The sequence below is a fragment of the Typopeltis vanoorti genome, chromosome 7, assembly GCF_054136105.1.
Source record: "Typopeltis vanoorti isolate ZY-2024b chromosome 7, IOZ_Tvanoo_1.0, whole genome shotgun sequence".
Classification (NCBI taxonomy): Eukaryota; Metazoa; Arthropoda; class Arachnida; order Uropygi; family Thelyphonidae; genus Typopeltis; species Typopeltis vanoorti.
Genome location: NC_143555.1, coordinates 73,175,843 through 73,192,550, shown reverse-complemented (window position 1 = coordinate 73,192,550; position 16,708 = coordinate 73,175,843). Strand labels below are relative to the sequence as shown.

Here is a 16,708-nt window from a genome sequence, read left to right as displayed (position 1 = left end):
AGTAACAGCAAACCAATCTATGAAATGGGAAGTTTTTTGCATAGTACACAAATGAAGTTATCGCTGGAAACTTGCTGTATTTCTAAATAATATTTTTAAATTAAAAATTATTAAATTATATTTTAAATTGATTTTTAAATAATAAATGTAATTTATTATTTAAATTACATTTATATAATGTAATTTAAATTGTGAAATGGACAAAATTTTATAAAAGAATAAATATATTTCTTAATTTCTTGGAGGATATTCAGTGAACATAGTTTATAATGCTGTTGAATGATAAGTAATTTTAAAAAAAAATTTTTGCTAATAATACTGAGTTAATTTATTGTAATTATTTGTTCTGAATGTAATAGATTTATTTAGATTTAAGTGAAACAAGTATATTTCCTTAACAAGTTTATGTTGGGGCGATTGAAAGTCTCTTCACACCACCCGCCTGGCAGGGCAGTAGAAAATACCTCATCCACAATTTTGCATTACGATATGATGCATCACAACATGTGGTGGACAAGCCACACGTCGTGATGGGTTCTTTAATTGTAACCAAAACTACATGTAGGGTGGAGGAAACAAAAACATGTTTTAGGTAGGATATATTAGAAAACACTAGTTAAGGAGAATGCTTTATTGCGTTGGTACAACTGAATTGCTAAAGATGTAAGCATATGAACCATTAGTAATATTTATTATATTAGTAATGTTATTAATAATTTTAATAATATTAGTAATGAAAATATCATGCAGAGAGAGAGAGAGAGAAAAAAAACAGTTGTGAACAGAAATACTTTCATTGCTGGCAAATGAATTATCAGTAATTTACATGTGTGATATATGTGTGTATCCTATAAGATGAAGCAGAGAGCATGTGATTCCATAATATACTTTTATAATATAATATACTTTACTTTTATAATAAAGTTACAAGAGCATTAGATGAGGGAAAGGCATATACTGCATTTTCTTAGACTTGGCGAAGGCATTTGACAGGGTGCCACATGATAAGCTGATATTTAAGTTGCAGCACATGGGTCTGGATGTCAGATTGGTCAACTGGATTCAGGATTGGCTGTCTGATAGGTATCAGAGAGTTGTGTATGGTGGAGCAGTTTCCAGGAGGCAGAGGGTTACAAGTGGGGTCCCACAGGGCTCAGTACTAGGACCTATATTGTTTAACCTTTATATCAATGACATAGCCAGTGGATTGCAGGGGGATATTCAGTTGTTTGCGGATGATGCGAAGCTTGGAAGGATTATTAGTAATAGTGCAGATGTGGTAGCCCTGCAAGAGGATTTAAATAAGCTAGATAGATGGGCAAATGAATGGGGGTGTCAGTTTAATGCAGCAAAATGTAAGGTCTTGAGGTTTGGGAAACATCGATGGGATGCTGCATACTCTATGGGAGGAGTTATACTGGAGGAAGTAGGGGAGACAAGAGATCTGGGGTTGATGATTGATAGAAACCTGAAGTTTAGGGGACATATTGCAAAGGTGGTGAAGGTAACACAGAGGATTGCTGCTATTATGAGAAGGACACTGACCTGCAGAGATAAGAGGGTTATCATTCCGTTGTATAAGTCTCTAATCAGACCACACTTGGACTATTGTTCTCAGATTTGGTCCCCAGGATTTGAAGGGGATAAATTAACTGTGGAAAGGATACAAAGATGGATGACAAAGATGGTTTCAGGACTGTACAAGGATAGTTATGAGGATCGGCTGAGAGAATGTGGACTGCAGAGTTTGGTGGATAGAAGAAGGAGAGGTGATATGATTGAGACTTTTAAACTGTTGAGAGGTGGTTACAGGGTTGACACTGGGGAGTTCTTTCGCTTGGTTGATCAGCGGGAAGGAGTGATGACAAGAGGCCATCCCTGGAAGTTACGAAAGGAAACTGTGAGCAAGAGGGCAAGGAGTGGTTTCTTTGTGTGGAGGGTGGTTGAGCCGTGGAATGCATTGCCTGATGGAGTGGTGGGAGCGAGAACAGTCAGTGGGTTTAAGGAGTGGTATGATAAACTTTGTGTTTCTCAGGGGGGGACCTCCCCTCGATGAGTCTTGACAGACTTTATGTCTTAGAAAGGACCTCCCTCGATGAGTCTTTTGACTCCTTGGAGGCCTGAATAATAATAATAATAATAATAATAATAATAATAAACTCTAGACATGCATATTTGCATTTATGATGGGCATAAAATAACTTATCCAAGATTTCTATAGATAGGGGATAATCGAATGAACTAATATTGGTCAGGTGATTCCTCTAGGCATGATGAGAACACACGTGGGTTGGAGTAGCAGCAAATGATCTTGTATAATTTGTTGTGCTTGTTATATATATTTATTTCTGTTTTATTTATATTTATCTTGGTTTACTAAGAATTTTCTTTTATTCACAGATGAGCAGAATACACTTTTTATATAGTAATATAAACATAAATAATATCTGATCATCATAATTATCCACCTTTTCAAAAATCCTACATTCAGAAGTTTTTCCTCCCCATTTTTGTCAGTGGCTCTTCTGTCTTAATACATAGCCTGCATATGCCAGTATTTTATTGAGGATCAATAGATGCAGTCCATTTCTTATAACACATAGAATTCGTTTTTATTCAGAAGCAGATGAATTTTTACTCACTACATCTATTCTTTCCAAAGACTGAAATGAAAATGTGACCAGTGTGTAAAAAACATCCCATTTTCAACAGACACTATATTGCAGAATCAAGAAAAACAAGTATTTTTATTGTATCACTAAATAAATATTGTACTGAGAAATTTAATCTATGCACTATATTTAGCAACATTTAGTGTAATAAGAGACAATTGAAATGAGACTTCATAATGAAAAACACATCCTCTCCCACACATATGCTGCATGCATGGAAGCAAAACAGTTTTAGTATCCATAGTATGTTTTGATACTATGTTTAGCATCAAAACATAGTATCTAACTAAATATATTTGCTCTAACATCCCCTTTCAAATTTTCAATAGCTGAAAATACATGGTAACAACTGCTTATAATTCTGCACCCATCATTGGGTGCAGAAAGCAAACCTTTTAAAGCAAATAAAGGTGTACATGTGTGTGTGTATATATAATGTGAAATCAGTTTGGATTGCATTTGAGATTAAAAAGATTTTCAATATGATTAAGATGCTCACAAATGCTAATTTTACAAATAAAATTTTTCTGAAAAAGTTGCAGCTAACAAAACTGCTGTATAAACTTTATGAAAAGGCACCGAGCAAGAGTGGAGGTGAAATACATAGGATAAAGTAAGTTCTAGAAAGAAAAGTCCACACATGGAGCGACTTCATGAACATGTTAAAGTATATATTGTCAGCATGGTGCCAATGTGTAGCAGAATGATGGCTGCAAAGACATCTTTGATGAGCGAGTTAAATCTGTGTGATTTTGTCTGGTGTAGAATTTGTGCAATGCATTCATTGCATAAACTGAAAGATTTGTGGATGGAGTGCAAAACTAGTGAGCAAGTATTTTGAGAGTGAGTACAGAGAGAATGAATTACATGATTGCAGGGTAGAAAGTATTGATATAAGACTAGAAAATGTTAATATCAATGACAATATTGAAGTTACGATGGTGGAAGGTCAGGAAAATATAGGAAATGAATAAGGAAATAGTATGCTTACATGCAGTCCTTCAGAGGACAAAGTGTGAGATTGAGAGTGAGATTGAGTTGTAGAAAGGTCAGGATTAGACGAACTCAGAAGAGAAAAAAAGCAAGGTTTCTGAAGTAAAAGAAAAGATTGTATGAATAAACAGCAGAAAAAGTATAAGGTGATAAAGATCCAACATTATTTCCAAGACAAATGTAGAAACTATGAAAGTTTCATAATTCTGACCAGAGAGCTTACAAGCATACAATCCTTAACATTCAGAGTTGCCTTAGCTTGCACAGCTTTCTGCTTGGTCACCAAAAAGAATGGTAGGCTTGTGCACTCTAGCAGTGTGTTTGCCACCTTGCCAAGTGAAGGCTTGGCTCAGTGGCAGTAGTTGCCTTTGGTTGTGCTGGACTGAGGTTCAGGTCAATGATCAGACAGAATGCAGAATTTCATAAGAGATCCAGTTTTGGAGTACGAGATGTGGCCTTGTAGGTCACTCACTGTCCATAGCTTAATCAATATAGATGAAGCCCTCTGGGTAGAAAGATCTGAGTTCGATTCCCATTTTGGAATTGACAATTTGAACAATTTAACTCTTTGTCTCTGAAGAGAACCAACTAGTTGGAAACAGCTGTCAGGTCAATGAAACCTTTATCAAATGCACTAATAAATCCATATATTTGTGTTTTATTAGTGCATTTGATAAAGGTTTCATTGACCTGACAGCTGTTTCCAACTGGTTGGTTCTCTTCAGAGACAAAGAGTTAAATTGTTCAAATTAGGCAGTGGTCATGTTCTTTTTAGTAGTGCAAGCTAAGGCAACTCCAATAACGAGGATCGAATTCTCATAAATTCTCCAGCCAAAATTATGAAACTTTCATAGATTCTGCATACATTCAGCTTTAAAATAATGTCAGATCTTTAATATCCACTATTTTTATGTAACTTATGTCAAAATGAAGCCATATGGATCTTTCTTTATTAATAAGGAGAATTTTTTAAGGTGATTCTTTGACAGGAGGAGTACTTCACGAAAGTGTGACAAAATCTCGTTTCCCTGGTGCCAAAACGAATAATATTAATGTTTCAGAATGCAGAAAGGCAAAGTGAAAGCATTGACTGTTTTGTCTTATTAAGGGGGGGGGGGGGTAAACTTCAGAGACACAAACTGGAAGGAGAAAAGATCACATGACAGGAAAGAAATGAAATTTATAAACTTACTGAGAGATAACTACTTGAAGCAGAATGTGATGCAAGGGACTTGAGGTACAAGAGTGTTGGGTCTGGTTATAGGATCAGAAGATCTGTACATACCTAAGGTAGCTACATTGTCTCCAATTGGGGAAAGGGATCATGTGGTTTAACTTGGAAAGTAGCAAAATGTGTGAAAATTTCAGTTAAGAAGGATGTGGAACCAGTGCTGCTTTTTTTTTTGGGGGGGGGGGAGGAGGTTAATGGTACATTGTACCAGCACCATTATTAATGGCAACACCTGACATACAGATGCAATATAATTATAATTTTCAACTTTTCATGCTGCAACTACAAGGCAGGTGATTATTAGGCATGCACAGAAGCAAGATTTGGCCAAAAGCACCGAATATTTGGCAAAGCATACTGAATTAAATTTTACACACAAATGTTTTCTAAAAAAAACACTGATACAATTTTTAGGAGCCTCCATAGCTCAATCAATATAGATGAAGCCCTCTGGGTAGAAAGATCTGAGTTCGATTCCCATCCATGACACAAGGAACCTTTATCAGGTCTTTTCATCAGGTAAGTTAGCTGGTCTCATACAGTGGCAGAGAGCTTTTTTCTCTTGGATTGAGTTTTTTTTATCCCTCATATCTTCTAATATTTTAGGAAATGATAAACAAGATTATTAATTATAAAAACTTTAATAACTACTTATGCAGACATTGGAAGAAAAAGCCTTAAACTCTGTCCCAAAGAATGCATACCAACACATTGGTATGCATTCTTCACACATTCCACACAGCACAAGAAAAGTGCTGTGTGGAACTACAAGGCAAGTGATTATTAGGCATGCACATAAGCAGGATTTGGACAAAAGCACTGAATATTTGGCAAAGCATACTGAATTAAATTTTACAAAGAAATGTTTCTTAAAAAAACACTCTGATACAATTTTTAGGAACCTCCATAGCTCAGTCGACATAGATGAAGCCCTCTGGTTGGAAAGATCTGAGTTCGATTCCATCCATGACACAAGGAACCTATCAGGTCTTTTCATCAACTAAAGGTGAATTAGTTGATCTCATACAGTGGTGGAGGTTTTTTTTTCTCTTGGAAACTTTTTTTTTTTTTTTTTTAAACCTAACCCTAACACAATATATTTAATGTCTGAAATAATGTGGGTTCTACGGTCGATTTTCTTGAGTTTCCGGGAGGAAAAACCCGCTTGCCCGTGCCAGAGATCAACTAACTCAGGAACCGGTCGAAAAAAGGCTTGGAAAAATTTCCTCTAGTCGCCGGTTTCGACTAGACTCGAAACCAAGTCTTCCTTCGTGCAGCCAAGAGCCGTGGTGTGCAAACGCCACATCTACTGAGCTACACAGGCTCTCTAATTTTTTAGGAAATGATAAACGAGATTATTAATTATAAAAACTTTAGTAACTACTTATGCAGACCTTGGAAGTAAAAGCCTTAAACTCTGCCCCCACATAAACCCACTGTCTGGCTATGCTACGTGGATGATGTGTTCTCCATTTGGCCTCATGGCCTGGATACATTCCACAATTTCAACATGGCAGGATCCAGTTTACCTTGGAAAAGGAAACCAGCAGTCTCCCTTACACTGATTACTTGCCAGCCTGAGAGATTCCCTGGCTTTTTCTGTTTACAGAAAATCTACACCTACAGATAGCATATTCACCAGCAGTTCCCCCCACACCCACCCACCAACAATATGAGATTATAAAAACCCTATATAACAGTAACAGGGCAAAATTAATCAGTTCAGATAACAATGCCCTAACTATTGAACTTGACCATATCCTTAACACCTTTGTAGTCAATGGCTACAACCCCCCCCCCCCCAAAAAAAAATATTAAAACTATGTAACCCCTTCAAAGGCAGAGATTACACTACATCTGTCATCATTCTATATATATCCGGGGTACATGCAAAAAAATTAACAAAAATCCTAAGAAAATATGACCTCACAACTAGTTACAAACCACATAAGAAATTGGCATCTCTTATCTGCTCCACCAAAGACCAGCCACTTCCCCTAGACCGACCTGAAGTATACCAGGTCCCTTGCAGTTGGAAACTGTCCTACTACAGTTAAACAGGAAGAACAGACAATATCAGGATATCTGAACAAAAGGACTACATCCGGTTCCACCAATACAGCCACTCAGGACTTGCTGACCATGCTTTGGACACCCACCACAGGATATGCTGAAAGAAGGCTACTGTTTTACACTGCAGCAAGTACAAGTATGAAGGCGTACTCCTTGAATCTGCCCCAGCTCTGAAAAACTTTCTAAACCTCATCAAATTTGTGTGCATGAGACTGCCCAATTTAGTCCACTGGGAGGGGGGAGTCACCGTTTAGGACTCTAGGATTGACTTCTATTGCCTTTCTTCAGCCTCATTTGATTAGTGTGTGAGTGCCTACATTCACATATCATTGTTTTGTTATCCCTGAAGATTGCAATGTAACATTGCTGAAATATAGGTAGTTATTAATTAAAGTTTTTATAATTAATAATCTAGTTTACACTGTCATTTCCTAAAAAATTAGAAGCTATGTCTAACCAACGTATAAGCTTATCGACAAGAATTTTATCCTTCAAAACAGGCAAATCCCATAAACACACATGCACCTCTACAGACATAAATACTTACTAAAGGTAAAGTAAAGGAAGGCAATGGGAAACACCTTGTTCCATAATCATTATTCCCAAGTAAAGTAGCATAATCCCATGAACCATAAGGTTGAGGAGAGAAGAAGAAAATTCTTAATGAGTGTATATTTTTCATTTAAGACATTTGTTTATAAAATTTAATTTACAATGTTTTAAATTTAATTAATTATGCTTTGGCCGAATATTCAATACTTTGGCCAAATTGCAGAATGAAGAAAGATTAAGAAATATGTAATAATATTTTGCCTAACATGTGACCACATGAAAATAAATAAATGAAGATATATATATATATATATATATATATATATATATATATATGTAGAAAGTATTTTTACCTTGGGTATAAATATGTTAAAGATACCAAGCAATTTTAAACCTGGTTTTACTCCATTTCCAAAGTAAGCAAACAGACTAAAAGTCAAGTTTGCGCCTGCAATTGATGCAAGTCTAACTGATCCCACAGGTAGTGCAGGACCAGGGCAACTCGTGGCAAAGGTGGAACAAGCTCCGATCACTAATCTTAATATTTACCCTTAATGCCAAAACACATCTCCAAGAAGGGGATGTATGATGTTTTGTATTAAAGGCAAGGGGCCACTACCCAGACCGGTTTCGACCTTTATTGAGGTCTCGTCAGTGGGAGCTAGGCTTAGAAATACCAAGATTTAGTAATACCGAGCTTGTAAGTATTTCGCCAAAACAAGTTACCATAAGGTGTTTTAACCTTATTAAATAAAAATCTCTGGAGGAGATATATTTAACACATCTCCCCTTCTTGGAGATGTGTTTTGGCATTAAGGGTAAATATTAAGATTAGTGATCGGAGCTTGTTCCACCTTTGCCACGAGTTGCCCTGGTCCTGCACTACCTGTGGGATCAGTTAGACTTGCATCAATTGCAGGCGCAAACTTGACTTTTAGTCTGTTTGCTTACTTGGGAAATGGAGTAAAACCAGGTTTAAAATTGCTTGGTATCTTTAACATATATATATATATATATATATAATAGAAACTTAAAGTTTCAAAAACTGTCAAGAGAACTTATGAGAATACAATCTTTGGCACTGGAGTTGCCTTAGCTTGCAATACTAAAAAGATGAGCACTGCCAAGGCATCTGTATATTTGTCTTTTATTAGTACTTTTGATTAAGGTTTCACTGGCCTGACAGCTGTTTCAAACTGCTGGTTCTCATCAGAGATCAGGCAGAAATCTTAAAATAACAAGATATTTTATTCAATTCAATACAAATTCTTTCATAGGAATTATATTTTTCATAAATGAACAGCAGTCGCTGTTTAAGAGTAATTATGAAACAGCCTAAGTGCATTCATTTCAGTACTGTAAAATAAACCGATCAATTCATATTTCGTGCACTACTTAAGGAACTTGAAACATTTTGTAAATAGTGCATATTTTTGCCTGGAGGGTGGTGAATGAATGGAATTCATTGCCTAACTTTTAATTGTGAGTTCTTCATCTGTAAATGAATTCAAGAAGAGATATGACAGATATTGTTTTGCTAGCTTGGGTCTCTCGCGATGAGTCTACTGACGCCACGGAGATTCCCGTAATAATAATAATATTTTTTCAAATAACAAAAATATTAACACAACTTATTTTAAATTGTGAGGTATAGAAAATAATTATGGATTTAATCATGAAAATTAATTTGTTATAAATTATGATATAGGAAAATTAATTTTTCAGCATTTTTTGGAGGTCTGGTTTCTTCATAAATATTTCTGACTTATGGAAAAAATAAAAAAATAAAAAAACCACTTTCAAGGAATAAGCTGGTAACTAGAGCTGAAAGAAATTTTCTGAAAAAATTGTACTGCAGAATAAGTTTACTCAATTAGCCTTGGAAACAATTCTATTCGAACAGTTGCACAAAATAATGGGAGGCTTTTCCTGACTGGTTGCATTTGTTATGACATGAAACGGAAATTTTTCTGCTTTGGCTAGCCAAATACCGAATCTTTCTATTGATTTAGTTCCTGTCCATCCAGATATACTAATTGCCTAAAATTCATAAACCTGATAACCCTCTCCATTCCACAGTAGATGCTACTGGCTACTCCTCTTTTAACTTAGCCAAATAACTAAATCTTTTAACCCACTACTTCATCTTATATTAAAAATTCCACTCAGTTGAAAATCTTTAATTCAAATTTTAGTTCATCATCAAATTCCTGCCATGTACCCTCAAGGGATGTACAGGATATGATAGTACTACATGAAAAATTTACATCATTACTAACTTCCTATCTACAATTTTCCTCCAAATCAGTCTGTTACCTGTCAAGACTCCAACATTATCAGATCTTATTAATTCTACCGTCTAAGGCACTTTGTACCATATCAATCCACCTATATCTTGGTCTTCCTCTGGGTTGTTTTCCTGCCAACCTGGCAGAGAACACTTGTTTTGCTAATCTTTCCTCGCCCATTCTGTTTAGGTGACCATACCACCTGAGATTAGCTCTGCTAATGCATTCCTGGATGCTGACAATGTTAAGTTCTTTCCTAATATCCTCGTTTTTAATATGATATTGCCATTGATGCCATCTGTTCATGCCTCTAATCTTTCTCAGTACTCTCATATCTGCCGTCTCTAGTCTTTGGTCAAGTGTTTTACTTCTAACCCAGCTCTCAGATCCATAAGTTAAAAGTGATTTGAACACTGGCTTGTATAGAGCTAATTTTGTGTACACAAGACATAACAACCTATATTTAGAAAAAATTATTGAAATCACATATAGGCAAATCATGCTCCTTTTTGAAAAACTCTTCTGATTTCCTAAATAAATTAAAAAATATCTCATTACAACCTACTGATCTTATGGTGAGCTTCGATGTAGAATCTCTATATACTAATGTACCTCTCAAAGAGATTTTACAATTATTTGCTGACATCTTCCCACAAGATATTATAAAATTATTTGATTTCGTGATGCACTCTGGATATTTCTTTTGTCAAAACAAATTCTACAACCAAGTGGAAGGAACAGCCATAGGAAGTCCACTTTCACCTGCTCTAGCCAACTTTTATTTGGAACATCTAGAAGACGTTCTGTTCTCATCTATATTCCCTCAACCTTCCTTTCAGGCAAGATATATAGACGACATATTTTCAGTATGGCCTCATAACAGAGATTCCTTACCTTTATTTTTAGCCAGAATCAATTCCTTACATCCTCATATTAAGTTTACCATGGAGATTGAAAAAGACAACAAATTATCCTTTTTAGACGTCCTCCTCATCTGTTCACCTTCAGGTATTCTAACAACAACAGTTTACAGAAAACCCACTTTCACTGGACTTTATATTCTCAAACAATCTGCTCATCATCCTTATCAAAAATCAGGAATCATAAAATGTTTAATCTGACGAGCCAGAACTAATTGTTCAACTCCTCATGAATTACAGAAAGAACTTTCAACTATCAAACACCACATGAAATTAAATGGCTTCTCCGAAAAGAGTACACAACATCTGTTCGATTCTTACAAGCCAATCCAAAACAACGAGATTCAATACATCGAGTTCCAATTCCTTATATTTTCGAGATTTCTGAACCACTTTCAAGAATTCTGAAGAAATATGATTTAACAGCCACTTATATACCTATTAACAAAATATTCACCTATTCCTCTCTTATAAAGATAAACACTCAACTATGTCTCTGCCTGGTGTGTATCAAATTCCTTGTAACGACAATCTGTTCCTACTTTGGACAAACAGGACACTCTATAGAAAAAAAGAATTCAGGAACATTAATTATACATTCAGCACAACAAATCCAATAAATCTGGATTGGCTGAGCATGGAATAGAGACAAGCCACAACATCCTCTGGTCCAAGACTCACCTCCTACACAGATGTCGCTATAAATTTGAACGTTTATTTAAAGAAAGTGCAGAGGCCTTACTTCAACACCCTAACTTGAATCGAAATGACTGTATATCTTTATCAAAAATATGGGAAAGTTTAATCAGGATAACACATTAATATATATATATAATTTTTTTTTTTTTAATTTAGACTTTAATTCTTACATTAGTCTAGTGTTATTTATAAATTAAGATTATTATATGAATTTGTGAATTAATATCTTTAATTTAATCATTACTCTGATAAAAAAAAAATGTTTTCCTCTCTTTATTATATTACTTAGCAATATAACATCATGCTGCTCGTTCTACTTTTGAATAATCAATTGTTGGTATTCCACCTTGTTAAAAAAACTGTTCCTATGTAGCCACTGAAGATAGTCTGTTATTTTCAGACTGAAATATTTGTCAAATTAAAATATAATATTCTTGTGTAAACGTGTCTATATATTAAATTCTAAATTATTCTTGAATGCCATGACTACTTGAAACAGTCTCAAGCTGGTATTTGCCGTGATGAAGCATAGTAGATTTTTCCATCTGATCCTGTGCAAGGTATCCCAAAGGCATGGTCAGCTAGACCTGACTGACCATACTTGTGATGGCAGATGTATTTCTTGTGCTCACCAAGACAGATGTTGCCAGATCTTCCAGTTTCACCATAATATGATAAGTTGCATGAACATGCTTCATCGCAGCATATATCAACTGGAAAGACTCTTTTTAGAATCAGCAGCATATTTAAAAAACCAGCCTAATCTAAATAAACATTGTTGTGTTAAACTTCCCAAGATTTGGGAAACTTTAATTTTTAGGCCTCTCGCTCAACAGAATGATTAAACTACTGTTTAATCATTTCTCTGTGTTGCATTGAATAACAGAGCATTCAAACACTTTCTTAAATGGCTAAGATTAGAATTCATCAAGCTATTTATTTATAAAACTATAGGCAAATTTACTGAAGATGCTTCTGAATTAATTAGGCAATGTAGAATATTAAATAACATATGATGAAACATGAGCAACAAAAATAATAAAATATTTCATCTTGAAACATACTTAACAACTCTCAATATTCACTTCTATTCTCAACAAGTAAAGAAAATAGGGTAGGGGAGGGTTGAAACAGATTAACATTTACATATTGCATTTTTTGAAAATTATGGAGACAACTACCGTGTTTGAATAAAAACTTTAGTTCAATATAACTAAAATCTACATTTGATGTTTCGACCTTATGTCAAGGTCATCTTCTGGAGCATACAACTATACACAGAAAACAAGCTACACTACAATCAAACTGGTTTGTTAAAGATACTGACCAACCACTACAACAATTGTTGGCCTGACCTCAGGTGGAAAAAAAAAAAAAAATTATACATCAACGCTAGAGTCCTATTATTAGTGTTATCTGTTGGTTGAAGAAATACATTGGGCGCAAACAACAAGTATCTATCTATATACATATATTAACATCATGATTATACCTGTACATTCCAGCCAATTGGTATGGAATGGTTTCTAATACTAGTTGAAGATTGGCTAGAGTCCTGACTTATGCTGGATCTTATATTAGGTAGGCCGAATGTGTGCCATCCAGATCCTTGGAATTTTCATGCCATCTTTGTTGTTGATATTTGGGTGGTTTATCAGGATTTCGCAGGCTTCCTTAAATTTCCAAGGATCTGGATGTCACACATTCGGCCTACCTAATATATAAGATCCAGCATAAGTCAGGACTCTAGCCAATCTTCAACTAGTATTAGAAACCATTCCATATCAATTGGCTGGAATGTACAGGTATAATCATGATGTTAATATATGTATATAAATAGATACTTGTTGTTGCGCCCAATGCATTTCTACAACCAACAGATAACACTAATAATAGGACTCTAGTGTTGATCTAATTTTTTTTTTTTTTTTTCACCAGAGGTTAGGCCAACAATTATTGCAGTGGTTGGTCAGTGTCTTTCACAAACCAGTTTGATTGTATTTTTTACTAAGTAATTTAAGGAAATTACAACGTCACTAGGATACACATTCAAATAAATTTTAATACACTTCAATATTTCGGCAACATCACATTGCCATTTTCAAGAAACTTAAGAACAAGACACGTGCACGCAGGCACAACAAACAGTAAATGAGGAAGAAGCAGGAAGCTATTATTTCTCCTAAAGTCCTGATGGTGCTCCCTAGCAGGCAATGTTGGTATTCTTGGGCGACTGGGCTGAAGGTCTTCTGATGTAGGTTTCCCAAATTTGAGGCAGTCTCATGCAGCCAAATCTGTTGAGGTTCGGATTGTTTCTTAGGGCTGAAGCTGATTCCACAAAAAGCCTTTCATACTTGAATTTACTATGGTGTACTATCGTGGCTTTCTTCCACCGTATTCTATGGCAGGTATCCAGTGCATGGTCCAAAACCAGATTGGTTGTACTGGTGAAAACTGGTGAATACAGGCACCATCAGGACTTTAGGATAAATAATAGGTTCCTGCTTCTTCCTCATTTACTGTTTGTTGTGCCTGCATGCACGTGTCTTGTTCTTAAGTTTCTTGAAAATGGCAACGTGACGTTGGCAAAATATTGAAGTATATTAAAATTTATTTTAATGTATATCCTAGTGACGTAATTCCTTAAATTACTTAGTAAAAAATGCATAACCAATGTCTAAGCCTTTCCACGAGAAACAGTTTGATTGTAGTGTAGCTTGTTTTCTGTGTATAGTTGTATGCTCCAGAAGATGACCTTGACATAAAGGTCGAAACATCGAATGTAGATTTTAGTTATATTAAACTAAAGTTTTTATTCAAACATGGTAGTTGTCTCCATAATTTTCAAAAATGCATTTGGGTCACCGTGTAAGCTTAAAAGAAAAGATTAGCATTTAATCAAAATTCTTAAAACAAACATACCTGATGTAGTAGTTACAGGTGGTGTGACTTGGTGAAGACTATCTGTGGTGGGTGTTGGTGGAGCAATTCTAGAAGGTCCTGGCTGTGTACTGGAGAATAAAATTAATACTTCAAATTAGCATGGTCATATCTTTTTAGAAGATATTGGCTGTGTACTATACTAGACAATAAAAATAATGCTCAACTTAGTGTAACATCTATTTATAGTATATTATGTTAATATGTCAAAATATTTACAAGTTCTGACTTTATTTTTAACATACAGAAGTGCTATCCTTTCCTAAATGAATGAGTGAATAGTAATTCTGTATTCCGTTTTTCAAATTAGGGCATTTCTACTCTTCCAACAAGTAAACTGTGAGTTCAAATTTTCATGTGACATCAATGTCTGTGTTCTTTAGGTGATAAATGATTTTAAATGCACAATGTGAGACCATCACTCTGCTTAACAGAACCCGAAATGGTTTGAAAAACTACTGTGTTTGGTTCTTCACAGTAAGAAATTTGATATCACAGACAAACTGCGCACAAAAATTGTCATTTGAGATAAAAACATTATTGCTATTATTGTACAGGCATCTTCATGGAGCCCTAAGACTCATCATGGAAGGCCCAAACTATTAACACATTACTATCATACCTCTCCTTGAAACTATTAACAAACTAAGCAACTGACTCAGGCAACCCATTCCATTCAATAACCATTCTCCAAGCGAAAAATCTAGTCCTTATGCCCTTGCTAACCACACACTCTTACTCAACTTCCAGGAATGACCTCTTATTCTATCCCACTAGCTAAGTGTGGAAACATTTCTCCAGCATAAATCCTATAAAATCCTTTAGGTAAATTAAATGTTTCTATCACGCCCCCCACTTTTTCGCCTATTAAGCAACTTTTGTAATCCACAAATCCTCAATCTGTCCTCATAGGGAGCATTCCACAGACCATTCACAATCTTGGTCACTTGCCTCTAGATCCTCTTTACCACTTCCTCATTCCTAAGCAACCAATCCTGGTAACCAGACCTGAGCATAGTAATTGAGATGTGGTTGTATCAAGGCTTTATAAAGAGGATTGATAACTCCGTTATCTCTGCTTGTTAGTATGCTCTTCAATAACCAAGTAATCCTGTGAGCTACGCTGGCAGCTTTAACAACATACCCTCTAAACTTCAGCTCTATCTACTACTACCACCAATTTCCTGAAGTACAATTCCCCTCAATGTGGTACATAGCTTGCAATCTCTGTATCCCAAAATGCATAAATTTACACTTTTCAACATTAAATTGACATCCATTATGTTTTGTCCATACTGCCAACATATTTAAATCATCCTGCAAGCTCTCTTAGATCACCTTCATTAACTATTATTCCCCATTGCATCATCAGCAAACAACTGAATATCTCCCTTCAAATTATTTCCTATATCATTTATGTACAAATTAAACAGCAGCATAGTCCCATCACAGAGTGCCGCGGCACACCACTAGTCACCTGGCTTGACCGATCCTTTACAATGCCCTGTATACTAATAAAAAGGTACCTGTATAATAATAATTTCTGCACCAGGGAAACAAGATTTTATAGCACGTTTGTAAAGTACCTCCTTATCACAGGATCACCATAAAAAATTTCTGCTTGCATTCTTTTTCTTGTTTATTCTTAAAATTTTCTTTTTGGCTTTGGACCTCTTTCTTTTTTCTGTTTATTCAGGTCTTCTATGCTGTCTTGAACTTCTGTCACCACAACTTTTGCATATGCTATCTTACTGCTACTTTCAATCACCTCACTTATATTCTCTTTCCTATTTTGTTCACCATTGTTGAAAATAAGAACTCCGTTCACTGCAATATTTTTGGTTTCACAGCTTTCAGTACTAACTTCTCATTTTCTCACTTCTGACAACACTGACATTTCTGGCTCAAAAAATATCTACAACACACTCCCCTCTCAATTGTCACTCTCATACCACGATCCATTTTTCTCTTGGCAATGAATACACAACACATACACACACACACTACATTTCACAAAATCTTCTCATGTCAAACTCCCTGCACAACAATGTCTTGGCTGCCATTGTTCTCATTTGCATTGGCACTATGAATAACAATTTATAGAACATGGTATAAATATATCAAAAATAAATAAACACACTCAACCACACATCCATACACACAAATACTACAATCAGTAATTATCAAAATATCACTAAAACAACATTAAAACAATGATTTAGCTCAAACATCAACCCATTTCAAAGCATCCAAGAAGAAATATTCAAGGTTTTCTTTCTGCAACTGTTTTATTGTGTTCCTCATATTACATGAAAGCAAAAGATAGCAAAAATCGTGAGC

The 16,708-nt window shown here is 35.3% G+C and overlaps 1 protein-coding gene across 1 annotated transcript in view; it reads right to left on the bottom strand.

Moving 5' to 3' along the window:
• The window catches only part of POSH (SH3 domain containing ring finger posh), a 552,023-nt gene that overhangs the window by 304,639 nt on the left and 230,676 nt on the right, over positions 1–16,708 (bottom strand). Inside the window, exon 7 of the mRNA XM_090395956.1 lies at positions 14,351–14,439. Coding sequence (XP_090252082.1) covers positions 14,351–14,439 — 89 coding nt within the window. The remainder of the gene's footprint in view (positions 1–14,350; positions 14,440–16,708) is intronic.